Consider the following 15,761-nt stretch of genomic DNA (forward strand, 5'->3'; position numbering starts at 1 on the left):
ATCTAGGATTCTGTGCTTTCTTTTTGAAAAGCACATAATGGAATAAAATCCAAAAAACCAATTCATGACCTATTCCAAGAAAACGGAGATATTAGTTGTTGGCTCACGATGCAAAGCAGTGGTCCAATAAAAGGGAATAATCATTTCAATGACATGCTGTGCCTTAAAAGGGTTACAGCCACAAGCACAGTGCCAGATAGCTGAGGATGTGCGGGGCCAGGGCTCGGGGATGTGCATAGAACTTTCCTCCTAATAGCCTGGGGTCAGCCGATAATTCCGTATCACCGTTGTTCTTAACCACCTGGCCAGAATTTAGACCATCTCTAAGTAACCATTTATTTGGATCCATCAGTGATTCCAACAAATACTTTCAGTGTGCCAAAGCACAAGTGATTCAAGCAATTCCTTGTTGCCATCTGATTCACATGTAATTAAAGGACAGAAAGAATTACTACCTCATCTTGCCAACGAGAAAATTGAAACGGAAAAGGCAAATGACTCATAGGCGGCAGCTCACCAAATCTGCCACAGAAATATGAGTATATCCTAAGTAGTGAGTCCTACCTGGTCCCCTTTAGAGGAGGACCCATCAGGGAAGAGCACTTGAGGAAGAGTCCTGGGGCAGGAGAGCTTTGCAGCCTCCTCGGCCTGTTTGCCAAGCAGGTCATGTGGTGACACACCAAGCCTTGCTGTCATAAACGAGTCCAAGTCAACACACCCCCATTGCAACAACACTGAAGGGCTGATTTATGGACACATCACTTCTATAACGCATCTCTAGAGAAACAACGCCCATGGCTGCTGACCTCAACACTCCACACTGTCTTTCAAGTGAGTAAACAGGGGTGAGGCATGGAAGAAGAGAGGAGGTTCTGTGATGGTTAAGGTTTGGCTTCCTCCTTTTTTTTGTTTTTAAGGCTCCAAGTTGTCAGCAGGGGCTGGTCTGGGACCTGGGGGTAGAAATTCACATATGCAGAGCCATGTTCTCTGCTGCCAGACAACATCCACTGGGGTTGACATCCCCCAGGTACAAGATGCTACAGGCGGGAAGAAATCCGCATGTGCAGAGCTAGTAGGACCGAATCCGTAGGGGCTTCCAGCTACATGTCCCAGTGCAGCAGTAGCTGTGTTAGGGCTCCTGACTCCAGCTGATGCTGACCTAGGCCAGACAGGAGAGCCCACCTTTACCCCCATGGCACATTCCCTTTCTATTACCTTCAAGTCTGTTCCTGAGAACATGTGACTTGACACCCAAGATGTCACCGTTCCCAGGGAGATAATGGAATGAAGAGGCTGGGCTACAACACTGTTCTAGCCATCATCTTTGGGCCCAATGCTAATTACAGGGAAAAAAATATATACACACAAACACAAGTCACACACAAGTGTGTGACACTTGCCAGTGATGCCTGGTGAGTCATCCCTAAGTCCCTCATTTTTACAATAAACGCTCAAAGAGTGAGAATGTGCTTTATCTTATTAACTTTGGGGGGGACTGATATCTCAAATGAGTTCTTCCTATTGACAAGGTGACAAATAGGACTTTAAAAAAATTCTATTAGAACCCGAGTCACTTTCAAAATCATCAATATAGAGACCCTATTTCCCCTTGAGTACTGTGATATAAGGCTCTACTCCCATGGATCCTTTCATGCAAAATGCAAACATGCTTCCTTAAAAGTAAATCCCTGTATTTCTAGGCTCCAATGTGAAGACAGTGCTGGGATCATAAAGAAGGCATTTAAGGTAGCTTAGATTGAAACAAAAACCAAAAGAAGCCAAGGTGGCCAGTGATGGAGAATTTCAGTTCTGGCCTAAGGACCACACAATTCTTGTGACAGAGTATACCAGTCTTCATCTTTTGCAAACTGGAGATAATACAACAAACATACTATATTCATAATCAAAACAAAATTATGGGAGATTAGTTTTAAGAAATCACAGTGCCTGAGCAAAGGTCACATCTCCCAGATCTAGCTATGAGAACTACGGAGACAGAGGACCTCCAAACCCCTTCCAGCTCTTTCTGGGCTTAGACAATATTCTATTCTATTATTACTCTATTTGGATTGTAATCGTCTGACACTTAATACCTGGAAAGGAAGTTTTCTTGCCAGGTTTATCCCATTGTTTACAAAATGATCATCTCACTGTATTTGGATCCCAACCCTGCCATTTGTTGGGTAATCTTAGCTCAGTGACCTAACTCTTCTTAGGCTCAAGGGTTCGCAACAATAAAATGGAGACACCACCATCCATCTCAGACGGTTGCCCTGAGGACTGAACACAAAGCACCTAGCATGTGTCTGGACTGACACAGATGCTCAGTAACAGTTCCTATTACAGCTGAGTAAATTTTATTATCATTAAATCTGTGCCACCCCCATGCCAAAACAAAATGTTAGGCAAAATGTTACCTTTGAAAACTAAAGTTAGAAAGGTTGTCAGAGGCACATCCATGCATAGAGGGAAAAATCTCTTGCATTTCTCTTTCCTTTCATGGTGTGAAGATGTCTAGCTGGTAACACATCACATAAAGGGACACCAGGAGTGGACTCAGGCAAAAACTAAAAAGTGTGAAAATTCTATCTATAAAGTTTTCCTCCTATCTGGTCAAGCTGACAGAAGGACAGGTCTGAGTCCTTGCAGGTCTCTTTAGTAAGAACTATTTTCCCAGGAGGTTCTGGAAGCGTGATCGTGAGGGAAGAACCATTCTTGAGCCTTAGATGAACCAGGATCTTCAATTTTTTTTTGGTAACCCCCCCCCCCGCCCTTAACTGTTACTCATCATTCAACACTATGGTGTCTTTTTTCACATAAGAAAGTACTGAATCTCTTACTTTACAAGTAATATCTAGACCATACGAATTTTCTCCTCTACTTGTCGCGCCTCCCATTTTTTCAATTCTGGAGATCACACCCAGAGGAACATCAAGTATTAGAGCAGAATCCTGTAATGGACAGAAATGCGAAAGTCAATATTTCAGTCAGTATCATTAAAACATCAAAAATATTTTTAAAAACACAAATGCTTTAGGGCACTTTTACCTTGGCCCATTTTGCCACTTTCTATGAACAAAACTGTGATAGAGATCACACATAACAGAGCAAGCATGACAATAGGCAGTTATGCAACCAAAATGCATCCCCAAACATGTGTCATCCTGTACTGCCTACAGAATAAAAGACTAAATTCCTAGGGACACAATTCAAGGGCCCTGTGGTGTCACTTCCAGCTGGTCTTCGCAGGCTCCTCTCCCACACTGTTCTGTACTCCCAACTAAGTACTGTTCCTTAAGCACTGTCTACAATCAGGCCTCTGTGATTTGTGCATGCTGTTTCTTTTGCCCAGGATGATCTAGGTTTCCCAGCTACCAGATGTTTCCCTGTGGCTTAAGCCCTGGCTCAGCAAACATCACCTCTAACAAAGCTCCGCTTCCTAATTAGAATTGACCACTCCCTTCTCTGAAGTTCCAGAACACTAGATTCAGACTGCTGCTACATCGCTTGCTTTACTCTGCCAGAAATTCACCAGTCTATATTCCCTACACCAGAAATCAAACATCTGGAAGTGGTGCCTAGCTGAGGGATGGGTGCACGCGCAAGGGTGCGCTTCCCCAAGAAGGGCCTGGACGCACAGCAATGCCTCTCCATCATTCCTTATCCAGTGCTGGGTGCAAGGGCTCCATACAACTGCTGGCAAGCCAGAATCACATTTGTGAAGTCATAACACAATCATCACGAGATGGCAGCAGCTGCCACACATGGAATAACTCGTCTGTGCCCTGGGCTGCAACAGGGGCTCTGCACGCCTCTTCTTTCTGATTTTATCATCACAATCTTTCCGGATGTTGGTGTAGCAGTTTTGTTTCTGGACGTGGCCATCAAGGCTTTGAAAAGCTTCAGTAACTTGCTTAGTAAATATGGGGAAGGGTTGAGATTTGAGCCAAGGTCTGGAAACACACATCAGAAGAACCAGACAAATGGTCCTACCCTTTTGCTCCCATAACTGGATTCTTAAGAGCTTATCTTACAGCTACTGCACAACAGGACTGAACGGTTATGTGTGTGAAGATGCTCAATGGAGCCAGAGGTGGACGTCAGGGTGGAGAAAATGACCATTTGTCAACTTGATGGAATAAGCATGCAGCTCCTAAAATAATCACAGTATGTGGAAAAATAAGCTTCAGTGGAGAAAAACACCACCATACAAAGTGTACTGAGTACAGTAATGTAAAATATATATTTACATGGACAAAGGGAGGCCTACAGAAATTTTTTAAGTCCAATATTTTCTTAAACACTGTGATTACCTTGATAATAAAGAAAATATTTTCAAGGTGCTTATTACATTTTTATTGTTTAGAAGATGTCCTTTTGGGGGATACAAATAAAGTTTAAGTTCTACTTTAAATCCTTCTCCTTTACACAATAAAAAAAACAAAACATTTCTTTATAAAATTATAAACATAGCTTATGGGTATTCTAGAAATTCAAAAAACATAAGAATGTGGTGCATCCATGCTATAGAACACTACTCAGCTACAAAAAAAAAGGAACTATGGACCAACAAAATGATGTGGAAGGCTCTGAAAGGCATCATGCTGAGTAGCTCAGGCCAATCTCAAAATATCACGGACTGTATGAATCCATTTATGACATTTTTAAAGTGACAAAATTATAGAGAAGGAGAACAGAGAAGTGGTGCCAGGGAGTGCAGGGAAGGAAGATGTGGCTCTAAAGTGGCAGCAGGAGGGAGTTCTTCTGCAGTGGTAAAATAATTGCAGATCTTGATTGCTAGTGCATAGTTCTGTGACTTTACACATGGGGTCAAATGTCATAGACTGTATGCGGGAACCTACAAAAATGAGTACATGAAATATCAGTGAGATTCAAGTACAGTCAAAGTCTTAATTAACTGGATGTTGCCATAAATTTCCTGGTTTTGATCAAGCAGTATAGTTACTGGAGAAGCTATAGGTAATGCCCTAGTTTTCCAAGTTCGATCATTCACAATATTTCAAAATGAAAATTTAAAGCCTAAGAGCAAGGTTGTTATGGTGTAGAGAAAAAAGCACAAGCTTTGACGCTGGACAAAATTGGTTCAGATGGTTTTGACATTTATTAGCTGGATAACTTTGGCAAGTTACTATACTTCTCAGCCACATTTACCTGTAAAGGAGGGATGATTAAAGATCATGGACTTAAGCACCTGGCATGGTGCCTGTCACATGGTAGCTAGAAAATAATGGAAGTTATTATTATCACAAAGAACATCTTAGTGTTTGGAAAATGTAAGTGCTCTACAAATATAGCAGATCAGTACATTCTTGCAAGCAGCAACAGGTCTTTCTCTTCATAGCCATAAGGAGGCATTTTTTAGTTGTCGCCACAGGGTGAGATACCTCACAGTGTGACTAAAATCCAAATGCCTACAGAAGAAAAATACACTACTCAGGAACTGTGTACATATATAGCTGCATATTATAATGTGTTTCCTTCTCAATACAACCTAGTTATTAAAAACATACCATCAGGCAGACTGTTCTGTTTGAACTGAGACTTAGGAGTATCTAAGTATATTCCTAAGTGTCAAACTTACGCCTAAAATCACACAGATTAGACACTAAATAGAAGTCTGATACTCTAAGGTCAACATGGAAGCAAGAATATAAACAAAAAAGATGAGACCATACTGTTCTTTGTCCTTGTATGGGGGCAATTCTATAGCTCTGATCAGCCTGACCCAACACAAAACAGAAAATGGGACAACTGAGGAGAAGCAGCCAGTTCCTGACCACAGGCACCCACAGTTTAATGAGGCTACTTGCCATGTTCTCCCCCAATGACAGATTCAAGATCAGATCACACAGCAGGCCAAACTGGAAGATCCAGGAATAGGAAAATTAGCTTAACTTTGTAGAAACTGGAGTTGTCACTATCTAAGTATCATTAAATATTTAAGAATTCTCCAAGGTCCATTATAACTCAGAATTCTGTACCTCTACGGATCTAAAATAGTTGAGAAAGTAAACAGAACAATCTAAAAAAGATGCATTCTTTTACCATCTCTCTCAAGTGTATATGGAGTAACAGAAGTCATACTGGATAGTAGGAACCACTAAATAAATAAGATGCAAATGCTGCCCTCATGGAGCTCAGGGCCCAGTCTGGGAGAGAAGACACATGTACCCAAATAGCTCTGATGCCAGCTTGCAAAACAAAACAAAACAGAACAAAAGCCATGTCCAGACTAATGAGATGAGAGGTCAGAGGAGGGCAGAACAATTTCCTATTGATTGGGTCTCATGAAGGTTCTGTGGCAATGGCAATGTTAAAGATGATCCTTACAAGATGGAATAATAGCAGCTGTAGATTTGCCTTCCCCAAACAGGTAACAGTGACATCAGCTACACCTGTGGGAAAGTATGGGGATTTCATATAACAAGTGGATCAGGTTTATGATCTGGTGGCAGAGGAATTCCCTGGGGAGTGCCCCAGGGCTTGGATCAGGGTGACTGGGATCCATGGAGTCTGTTTCGTGAAGAAGAGCACAATGACAGGCCGGTGCTTCCTGAAGATTCATTTGGCAGCACTAAGCACTGTGTACTACGCCTGTTCCTTGGAACCCTGCAAGCTAATGGTTTAAGGCAAATTGGGAATGTAAGAGAATCTGAGAGCACAGTGACCCATGTGGGAAGCAAAAGAAGGAGACAATGAGCCAGTGGGGGAAGTCTCACAAGGACTCAAGATTTAGGCCCACACAAGAGATGTGATTCCACCAAGAGATGCAAAGGACACAGAAACGGGTTTTGGAGAAAAATGAAAATTGTCACTTTGACATGCACAGGGCTGGGGGCTGATAAAATTATCACGTGCGGATAAGCAAGAGGCAGCTGGACATATGGAACTGGGAGAGATTTCCAAAGCACCCCCTCCCAACTCAAAATGTCTAGAACATGATGTTTCTCTCTCCAAATCATGTCTTCCAATCTCAGTGGCTGGTGCTCTATCCGCCATTACAAAAGCTGGAAACCTAGGAGGTTTGTCATGCCTGACATCCCCTTCTCTGTTATCCCTCACCTAATCTCCCACATTTTCCTCTTAAATCCATCTTGCACCTGTCAACCCCTCTCCAACTTCTCTGGACCACGGGAACAAGCCTAGCAGTCTCCTCATGGACCGCTGCTCGCCTTAGAGTCTGTCCTCCATACAGCAGCAGAGGTGATCACCGAGAGTCCATCTGATGCTATCAGTCCTTGGCTTAAATCATGTCCAAAGCTTCTCACTGCTCAACCCCAAACACCTCCATCCTTAGGGGCTACGAGATCTTGGTCATCTGGCCCCCACCCCCGCTCTCTCCTGCTCATTCTTCTGCTGCTCTCCCTGCCCCCAACCCAGCCACTGGCTTATCCTTTCCTGTTCCCCTTGATCTCAGCTGCTTCTCTGTCCCTCCCCCCACCCCAGCCCCTGCCAAGCATCTAGGTCCTTCCTATTCATTCTTCAGACCAGGGGTCAAACATCATTTTCTCAGGACAATTTCCCAGGCTCCTCAAACAATGGCACTCCCGTAGGACTCACTCCTGTACTGCTGACACTTGGCACAAGCTGGTGTTACACATCTGGTGTGATCATCTGATTAATGTCTGTGGGTCCCATCGCAACTAAAGCTTCACAAGGGAGAGGCCAGGTCTGCCATGCACACCACTAGATCCGAGCACCCGGCACAGTGCTCGACCTGCAGCAGCAGCCTCTCAAATGGTCAATGAATAAAGAACGAACTAGAAGAAGTGTGGTAAAGAAGGGGAAAAGAGAGGATGGTAGTATTGGGGGGGGTGCAGATAGGGGGTAGCAGGGATCCAAGACACAAGGAGCCAATGGGAATCACAATGGAAGGCACAGAACGACCAAATGGGTACTAAGGTTTTAAGGGAAGGAAAAGAGGCTCAAGTGGAGGAAAGTTTGTTTTGGAAAAAAAGGCAACCAGCCCTTTCCGCTGAGACGAGGAGGAGAGCACGGGTGACGACGGCCAGCAGCAGGTGGTGGAGTGGGCAGTCTCCGGGAGCCCAGGGAGGAGGGCTTGTAAGTGTTCAGCAGAGCAAGGGACAAGGTGGGTTGAAGAATGTGGAGGGTTTGGCAGGGATGCAGTGGGGGGTCGGAGAGAGAGGTCGGCCTGAGATTAAAAAGAACTGCCCGTGCAAGGGGAGCCCCTGGGGTCTGAAAGCCTGCACTCTCACTCTGCACTTGTACAGGAACTAATGAATGAAATCTATGTGACTTGCACACCATAGTCCATGGCCTGTCAAGTCTGGGGGCTGGCAAATTGGGAATGAAGTGGCCACAAGGGGCAAGGGAACCTGAGGGCTCAACAGTCTCTGTTTTATCCTGAAACAGCACTTATTTTGCAGCAGCAAAAGGAGGGGATGATTCAAGACTGAAGTTTAACAGGATACCTATAGTAAACATCCGATGTCCCCACTGAAGTTCTACTACAGACACTTGAGAATGTTTTATTATAGGGTTTGGGACATTATTTCAGCTCTCTTAAAATGAGAAGAGGTGCTAAATCTCCTAGACTGAAGGACCTAAAAAAAGGAAACTATCAGAAAGTCTCCATTGTATTTTCATGAAAAGAAGACTACTGCAGGAATCCTTGTTTGTCACCCTTATGATGAACTGGATGGGCCTTCATTCTGGGAAAGAATACAGATCTGGCTCCAAGTGTCCATAACGGAAGGAGAGGGTGGTGTTCATGGCTTACAGCTCCAGTTGCAGCCAATGACAAGAGACCACGGAAGCTGAGCACTGCTACACTTGTTAGACACCTGGCTCCTGGGTGGTATGATACCCAGCACCTGCTCGAAGGTCATTTCAGAACCGAGTATTTGAGAGAAACAGAGTCTGAAGGACACACAAGCCAGCCAGCCATCTCAATTCTCTGAGTCCTGTCAATATACTGGTAAGCCATCAAAAAGCTAAGCAAGCAGACCTCATTTTTCTAGTCCCTCAGAGAAAGAACTTTTACCAACTAAAGGTGAACGTGCATTCTATAAAGACGTGCATTCTGTCTTTATAGAGGGTCTCAAATGGTAGTGAAGAATCTTTGGGTAATACTCTGCCTGAAGGATGGAGTCATCATGTTCCTATCTTTTAGAGACATTTCTCCTGGAATTTAATCCAGGAAGAACATCCTACTTCTGACTTACCATCAGAAAATGAAAGGTGTGTGCAACAACATGTTTGTCATCTCATCAGCATTTCTCGGTTGACAGGCCTAAAAGCCTCCGTTCTCTGGCTATCACACATCTGCTGTGATCCATTCTGGTTCAAGGGTGTGTGGGCTGACCAGGAGCGAGGAATACCAACTTTCAGAGGGGGTTACCTCTGGGGCGAAGGGGAGATGGGGCTTCTTCAGCTGGATGGTAGATTCACAGCTGTTTAGGTTATTCTTTATAAATTTCCTATCTTAAATATTTCAAAATTATTTTGCACACAGAGCAGGGATGGGTGTGAGCTCTAGGTGAAGCAAATGGCCTGAGGGGAGGTCCGGAGGAGAGTGCCCAGGGCTTAGTTAGGGGACAGTGGGTAGGGCACCTGAGCCGGAATATGGGCCGGGCTGGCAGGAGACAGGTGGCAAGGTGCAGTACCCTAACTTCCTGGCAAAGGCATAGGAAATGAGGGAGGAAAGGAGCCACGGAGAGTGTCTGAGCACGGGGATGGCATGACTATAAAGAGGACTTCAGGGGCCAGAGAGAAGGGAGTGGGGAGAGGCCAGAGGCAGGGAGGCCAATATGTGGCCCCTGTGATGGCCCAGGACAAGACCCTGGACTGGGGTGGGGTGCATGCGAAGACTGTGGAGGAGGGAGGAGAGGGGCAGGGACCCCAGGGCTGCTGGAAGAGAAGCAGCACCAGCCAGAGAAGCAAGAGCACCAGAAGATGGCACCGGGGAGGGAGGAAGAGCTGAAGACTCCCGCCTTGGCCCCTGCACCTGGGAGGCAGGCAAAAAGCCCAGGGGTCTCGGGCAGGCAGTAAGAAACGAGGAAAAGGGGCAGCCTGGGTGGTTCAGCAGTTTAGCACTGCCTTTTGCCCAGGGCATGATCCTGGAGACCCGGTATCGAGTCCCACGTCAGGCTCCCTGCATGGAGTCTGCTTCTCCCTCTGCCTGTGTCTCTGCCTCTCTCTCTCTCTCTTTCTTTCTGTGTCTCTCATAAATAAATACAATCTTTAAAAAGAAAGAAAAGAAAGAAAAGAAAAGAAAAAAAAAGAAAAGAAAAGAAAAGAAAAGAAAAGAAAAGAAAAGAAACGAGGAAAGGGGGAGGTGCTGGGGTGGCTCGGTCAGTTGAGCATCAGACTCTTGGTTTCAGCTCAGGTCATGATCTCCCGGGTCATGGGATCGAGTCCTGTGTCGGGCTCTGCTTGGGGATTCTCTCCCTCTGGCCCTTCTCTCTCCCTCCAAAATAAATACATCTTTTTTTAAAAAATGAGAAAGGGGCCAGAAGAAAGGCAGCCCTCGAAACCAAAGCAAGCCCAGGGGCAACGAGGGGATGGCTCTGCCCATCAGCTGTGGCCTGGTCGGGGAGAGCATGTGGGGAGGAGCACAGCCAGCACGCAGCGTTATCCTGAGAGAGGAGACCGCAGCCAAGGAGCGGAGGAGCCCTGGGGAGGACGAGGACCAGAGAGAAGCCAGCTGAGGCCTCGGAGGCGGAAGGAGGAGGGAGACCACCAGACTGGTGCATCTACAGAATGGGTTCCCAGTGACCTAACAACTACCCTCCTGGGCTCTGCTCGTTCTTTATCCTGCAGAGCCCTGCAGCATTCCCTCAGCGGTGTGCTCCCTTCCTTCCCGAATCTTCTCCCTTCCACCGACTTCCACCGAAGCCTCCGCTCTGACCACCCCTGCTTTCTCTTCTCCGGCGCTGGGGCTGCCCCCCACAACCCCGCCCGGGAGAATGTTCGAGCCCTCAGGGTCCTCGGCCACAGCATGCATCTCCTTGTCAGGTAATCACGGGGATGCATGCGGCTTCCACCAACACTGACGTGCTAACAACTTCACAGGCTCCGGAGTCACGTTTCCAAATGCTTCGGAGACATTGCCACTCAGTGGCTGTACGGCTATTAAGTCCACCTGTTCCGAGGATCCCCGGGGGCTCATCTCTGCCACACTCCTTCTCCCGGGAGGTCCACGTCAAAGCAAAGGATCAGAGGCACCACCCTCGACTCGTAGTCCTTCCTCCAACTCCCACCTCCAAACGGCCACCCCGTCCTCCCGAACCTCCCACGCTTTTCCCTCCTCCTGGTGCGACGACGACTGTGCGAGGCCCCGGCTGCTCACCTGGACCACTACCTTTCCCACTGCTCTCCCCACCTCCAGTTCCCCCCCCCCGCCCCCAGTCCATCAGACACGCTGCAACCGGCCGTCCCTTCCAGAAACACACATCCACTGTGTGGTCCTCCCCATAAGGCCGGCGCCGCTGACCTGTGACTCGCGAGACTCGTGGGGCGGACCCTGCTCCTGGCTTCATCTCCTGCCCCCCACTCCCCCTCCACCCTCTACTCCAGCCCCAACAGCCCACCCAGCCGTTTCCACACTATGTGGTCTTCTCCAGATCGTCATGCAGTGACGTAGGGAAACCCTCTACCTGCACTGCTCCCCCCTCTCTCCCCTCCTGTCCAGGAAATTGTTACCATTCTTCAAGACTCGGCTCAAATATCACCTCCTCTACAAAGCATGCTATGACTCATCATCACTGGGTTACTTGCCGTCTCCCTTGTAACCTCACAGTGTTATGCAACCACGCCAGGCTCTGTCATATTACACCCCAATTACTCGCCTCTGTGTCGTTCACCAAGCTCACTGTTAGCTCACCGTGCTGCTCACTGAAGGTTCCAGAATACAGGCACGAGCGCATGAATGAACCAAGGGGTTACTTTGCCTTTCTCACCAGCTACCACACCTGAACCTGACGTGCTCCTGGAAAGGAAGCCGAAGCAGTCTTCCTTCTCCTTGGGAGTCTACGGATTAGAGCACCATGGGCCAAAAGGGAACTGCTCCCCCCTCCCCGCCACCACTGTGGTCATGAGAGCGACCCCACACCAAATTCCTGAGCACCCTCAAGGTCAAAAGGGGGCTATGGGATTTCCAAAGCCCAGAAACAATGTCAGTATTCGAGATGCTGGGATTTAGTGGGGTCCTCATGGCAGTCAAACTGGAGTGATGAAGCCTGTTTCCTCCCGAGTTCGCTCACAGAATACCTTTTGCCTGAGTGTCTACCACCTACTGGACCCGGCGCTACCTAGGCCCAGGACCAGAAGGACTCAGCATTAGTAAAGGCCACAGACATACAGCAGCAAATAAGTGAGACCAGACTTCCTTCACTCAGCGCAGCCTGAATGAATACCCTTCAATGTGCCAGGCTCTGCCCTCAGCACTAAGGGGACACAGGGTGGGGGTCGGGGACAGACAGATGAGCATCCCTGTCCTCAGAGGGCCAAGCAACAAGACGAAGCAGTGAAATATATAAAATCAGAGGCGGGAGGCAAGGGCTCCGGAGAAACAAACATGGAAAGGAAAGAAGGTGTGATGGTCAAGGGAGGGCTCATGAGCAGTGGGTGATAGAGGGGAGGGAGAGGCATGGGAAGAGGCTATGGGGACACAAAGACAGAGGGGCCCCTTCACAGGAGCTGGAGGCGGCTCAGGACTGCTGAGGTGGGTTCTGAAGGACAGACAGCAGCTTCTGAAAGTAACACCCCGATCCAGGGTGAAGAGCACATGCCATGCCTCCATACAGAAGAGCCTGGCCAGAAGTGGCGTGAGTCGAAGCAAGAGAAGTCACGAGGATGTTTACGCCACGTAAGTGAGATTGGATTTTATTCTGTGAGCCCCAAGGAGCCAACGAGAGTTTTAGGCTGGAGAAGTAAGCTGGCCAGCCTCGTTCTAAGGAGGATCATTCTGGAGGCAGGATGCAAGGCAGAGTGGAGGACGGATGACCAGGAAGGAGGGGCTGCAGTGACAATCTAAGGAGACAGCCACTGTGCTGCTACCATCCTAGGGAATGGGGTGGGCGGGACACCTTGCCGTTGACACCTCAATGACGTGGGACAGCGGGCTCCCGAGTCAGACTGCACTCCCACTGCTGGGTTTACCTACCTGAAACAGGTGTCCGCTTCAAAATGCCAGGGAGAGGACAGCTCTTTGTCAAACACACAGTTTTCAGCAGAATCCACAACTGATGTTCTTACTTAGAACTTTAAGAAACACTATGATGACTATGTTTTGAGGCTTCTGCATAACCACTTACATGGCTTTCTGTATATGATGTTTTCTGCCATGAGCTTCTCGCTTTTATACTAAATGTTAGGGCCGACTGGTCAAAATGTTTATGTGAAACAGTGGAAGAAGAAAAAAGTTAGTAGTCACTGTCAAATGGGCCTTTTATACACCCCTTTGGTGTTCATCCCCACCTTCTACAATGCCACACGAAAACCAACGAAAGCTTGCTACGTGCTCTCCCAATCATAAAAGTCATACATGCTCATTCCAAGTGGAGGGAAAAAAATAAAGCATGCATAATTCCACTCTCCAGAGAGCCCAAGGACTAAAACGCTTCATGTTATTTCCTCTTTTCTACTGATACTTTTCACTCGTTTTGTGTAGCTGAGATTGTACAATCCTGTCATGGCAGCAGAGTCTTAAAAATTTCCCCAGTTCGTCATCAGTGACAGCAGAAAATGGGACCAGGCATGCGTGGCCAGCCAACAAGCCAAGGGTCTCAGAGGGGTAAGGCACCGTAACACTTGCTTTAATTCTCATTTTTGATGACCCTTACATATATCAGCATCAAATCTCTCAATCTGTCCCAATTTGACCCTTGGGAGCCGGACAGAATGAGTCTGATCCCTGATCCACAAAAGGCACTTCAGACATTCATTCCAGGGTAGCTCTGCCGTGCCTCGCTTCTGTCTTTTCTTCAGATGAAAAACCAACAGTTACTTCAATCGTTGCTTCTATTACAGCCCCTCCACAAACCTGGTCCCCTTTGTCTGAACCCTTGCTGGTGTTCCAATGTCCCTCTTAAAACGTGGCACCTGGATCTGAACATGACACGACACTCCAGGTGGGACTACAGTCTCATTTTGCTGGTCACTGTCTTATACTTTTTGTGAGTAGAGCCTATGGGTATATTAACGTTGACATCAACCAGGCCCAATTACTGGGTCAAATGAGCTCAAGCCCCTGTTAAGACCTCCTCCATCCTTTGTTGGCACCAGCGGTTTGTATAAAATAAATGTCATCTACAAGAAATGTTGTATCATTAGTTTCATTCTGATATCCTAGTCTATTAAGGCAGTTTCAAATCACACCTGTGTAGTCTAGAGCATTGGCTAGTTTGTGGTTTCTCACATATTGGACATGCATGCTTTCTGGGGGTTCAACTGCATTGTGTTAGAAATGCTGCAGAGGAGGGGCCCTGCACAGCGAGACATTTGGGACTCCCCTTCCTGGTTGGCATCGAGCCTTTAATCCACGGTCTATAACTCACCTAGGTGTACCACCACCATTTAGCCCATGGCTTCTTAGTCACATGCCTTGACTTAATCAAGACAAGGCAACAATAGTCCTGAAGAAGTTATGGGGTAAAAGCAACGAAACAAAAGCTAGATTCCCCCAACGGTCTCAACATCTCCTGTGTAGAAATTGCTACTCTTCCACGAACCCTGGACCTATCCATCCCTACTTGGTCCATCCCCCAGGTATAGCTGCCCCTTCAGGCTGGCCTGCATGATGGTGACCCACTGTATCTACTGTGGGTCCTTCGGTGACAGCCATGGCAGCTCTTCACTTGTCCCTTCCTTTCTGGAGCATCTCGTCTCCATCTCATTGTTCCATCGGGGGTACATTCCTTGAAATGCTGTGACAAACATTTCATGGCCATGGAGTAAAAATGTAGAGTGGCACAAGCCATACCACAGGCATCCTACTGCTAAACCACTACCTAGTACTTTGCAACACCTGGGAAGTTCTAGAGCAATGGGCCTTAATGAGGGATTCATATCATCAGCATCCTCTGTGGAGTCTTAAAATGTACAACTGTATCTGGACCACAGGCCCAGACATTTTGACACAACACCTGTAGGGCATCTGTAGTCTGTTAAGCACCCCAAGTGGTTCTCATCTGTGCTTCTGGTAAAGAACCACTATTCTACACTAACTCCTCCAAACTAGCAGATGGGTCCAGTTACCAACGCTTCCCCAATGTGATGAGGGCCAAAACTTCTGACTTTTTAGATTCGCTCTTGCTACATATGCAGGTGTTAGTGGTAAATGAGCTTTGCAAAAGCCAAAAATTAAGAGCTGAGAAGCAAATATATCCCCCATGTTAATCTGATCCACAGTCAATGTTGCCAGGTAGAAGAGACATAGTTTAGCATTATCTTTAACAGTTAGGGTCATCTTTATGGTCTTAGATTCTACTTACCGTTTCCAAACTTCTTAAATAAAGACGATAATTTGTGATGTAAACTCTTCCCTTAATGGGGCCATTGAAAGGACATATGTAAATAACTTCTTTGTCTATTAAGATAAAAAAAGTACCCTAAAATAATGGAAATATATACCAAGATACACAACAAATGGCACTCATTTAATATCAACTATGTGGCTAAGAATAGCTACAGTAAAAAAAGGATCCCTAGAAAGGTCGAGAAGCAGGCACTGGGCAATGTTTCTACATTACCGTGCCAGATCAAGTGTGGGCCACAGG

General features: G+C 46.8%; 1 protein-coding gene across 5 annotated transcripts in view; it reads right to left on the bottom strand.

Annotated features, from left to right (window-relative positions):
• Nucleotides 1-15,761, bottom strand: part of MTM1 (myotubularin 1) — a 96,054-nt gene that overhangs the window by 53,234 nt on the left and 27,059 nt on the right. For 4 of the 5 annotated variants that reach the window (XM_077889723.1, XM_077889720.1, XM_077889721.1 and 1 more), the window contains 2 exons: nucleotides 15,477-15,571; nucleotides 2,841-2,951 (listed from right to left, as the gene is read on the bottom strand). In XM_077889723.1, coding sequence (XP_077745849.1) covers nucleotides 2,841-2,951; nucleotides 15,477-15,571 — 206 coding nt within the window. The remainder of the gene's footprint in view (nucleotides 1-2,840; nucleotides 2,952-15,476; nucleotides 15,572-15,761) is intronic. The other variant, XM_077889725.1, reaches the window with a different exon arrangement.

Source organism: Canis aureus, chromosome X (assembly GCF_053574225.1).
Source record: "Canis aureus isolate CA01 chromosome X, VMU_Caureus_v.1.0, whole genome shotgun sequence".
In the NCBI taxonomy this organism is placed as follows: Eukaryota; Metazoa; Chordata; class Mammalia; order Carnivora; family Canidae; genus Canis; species Canis aureus.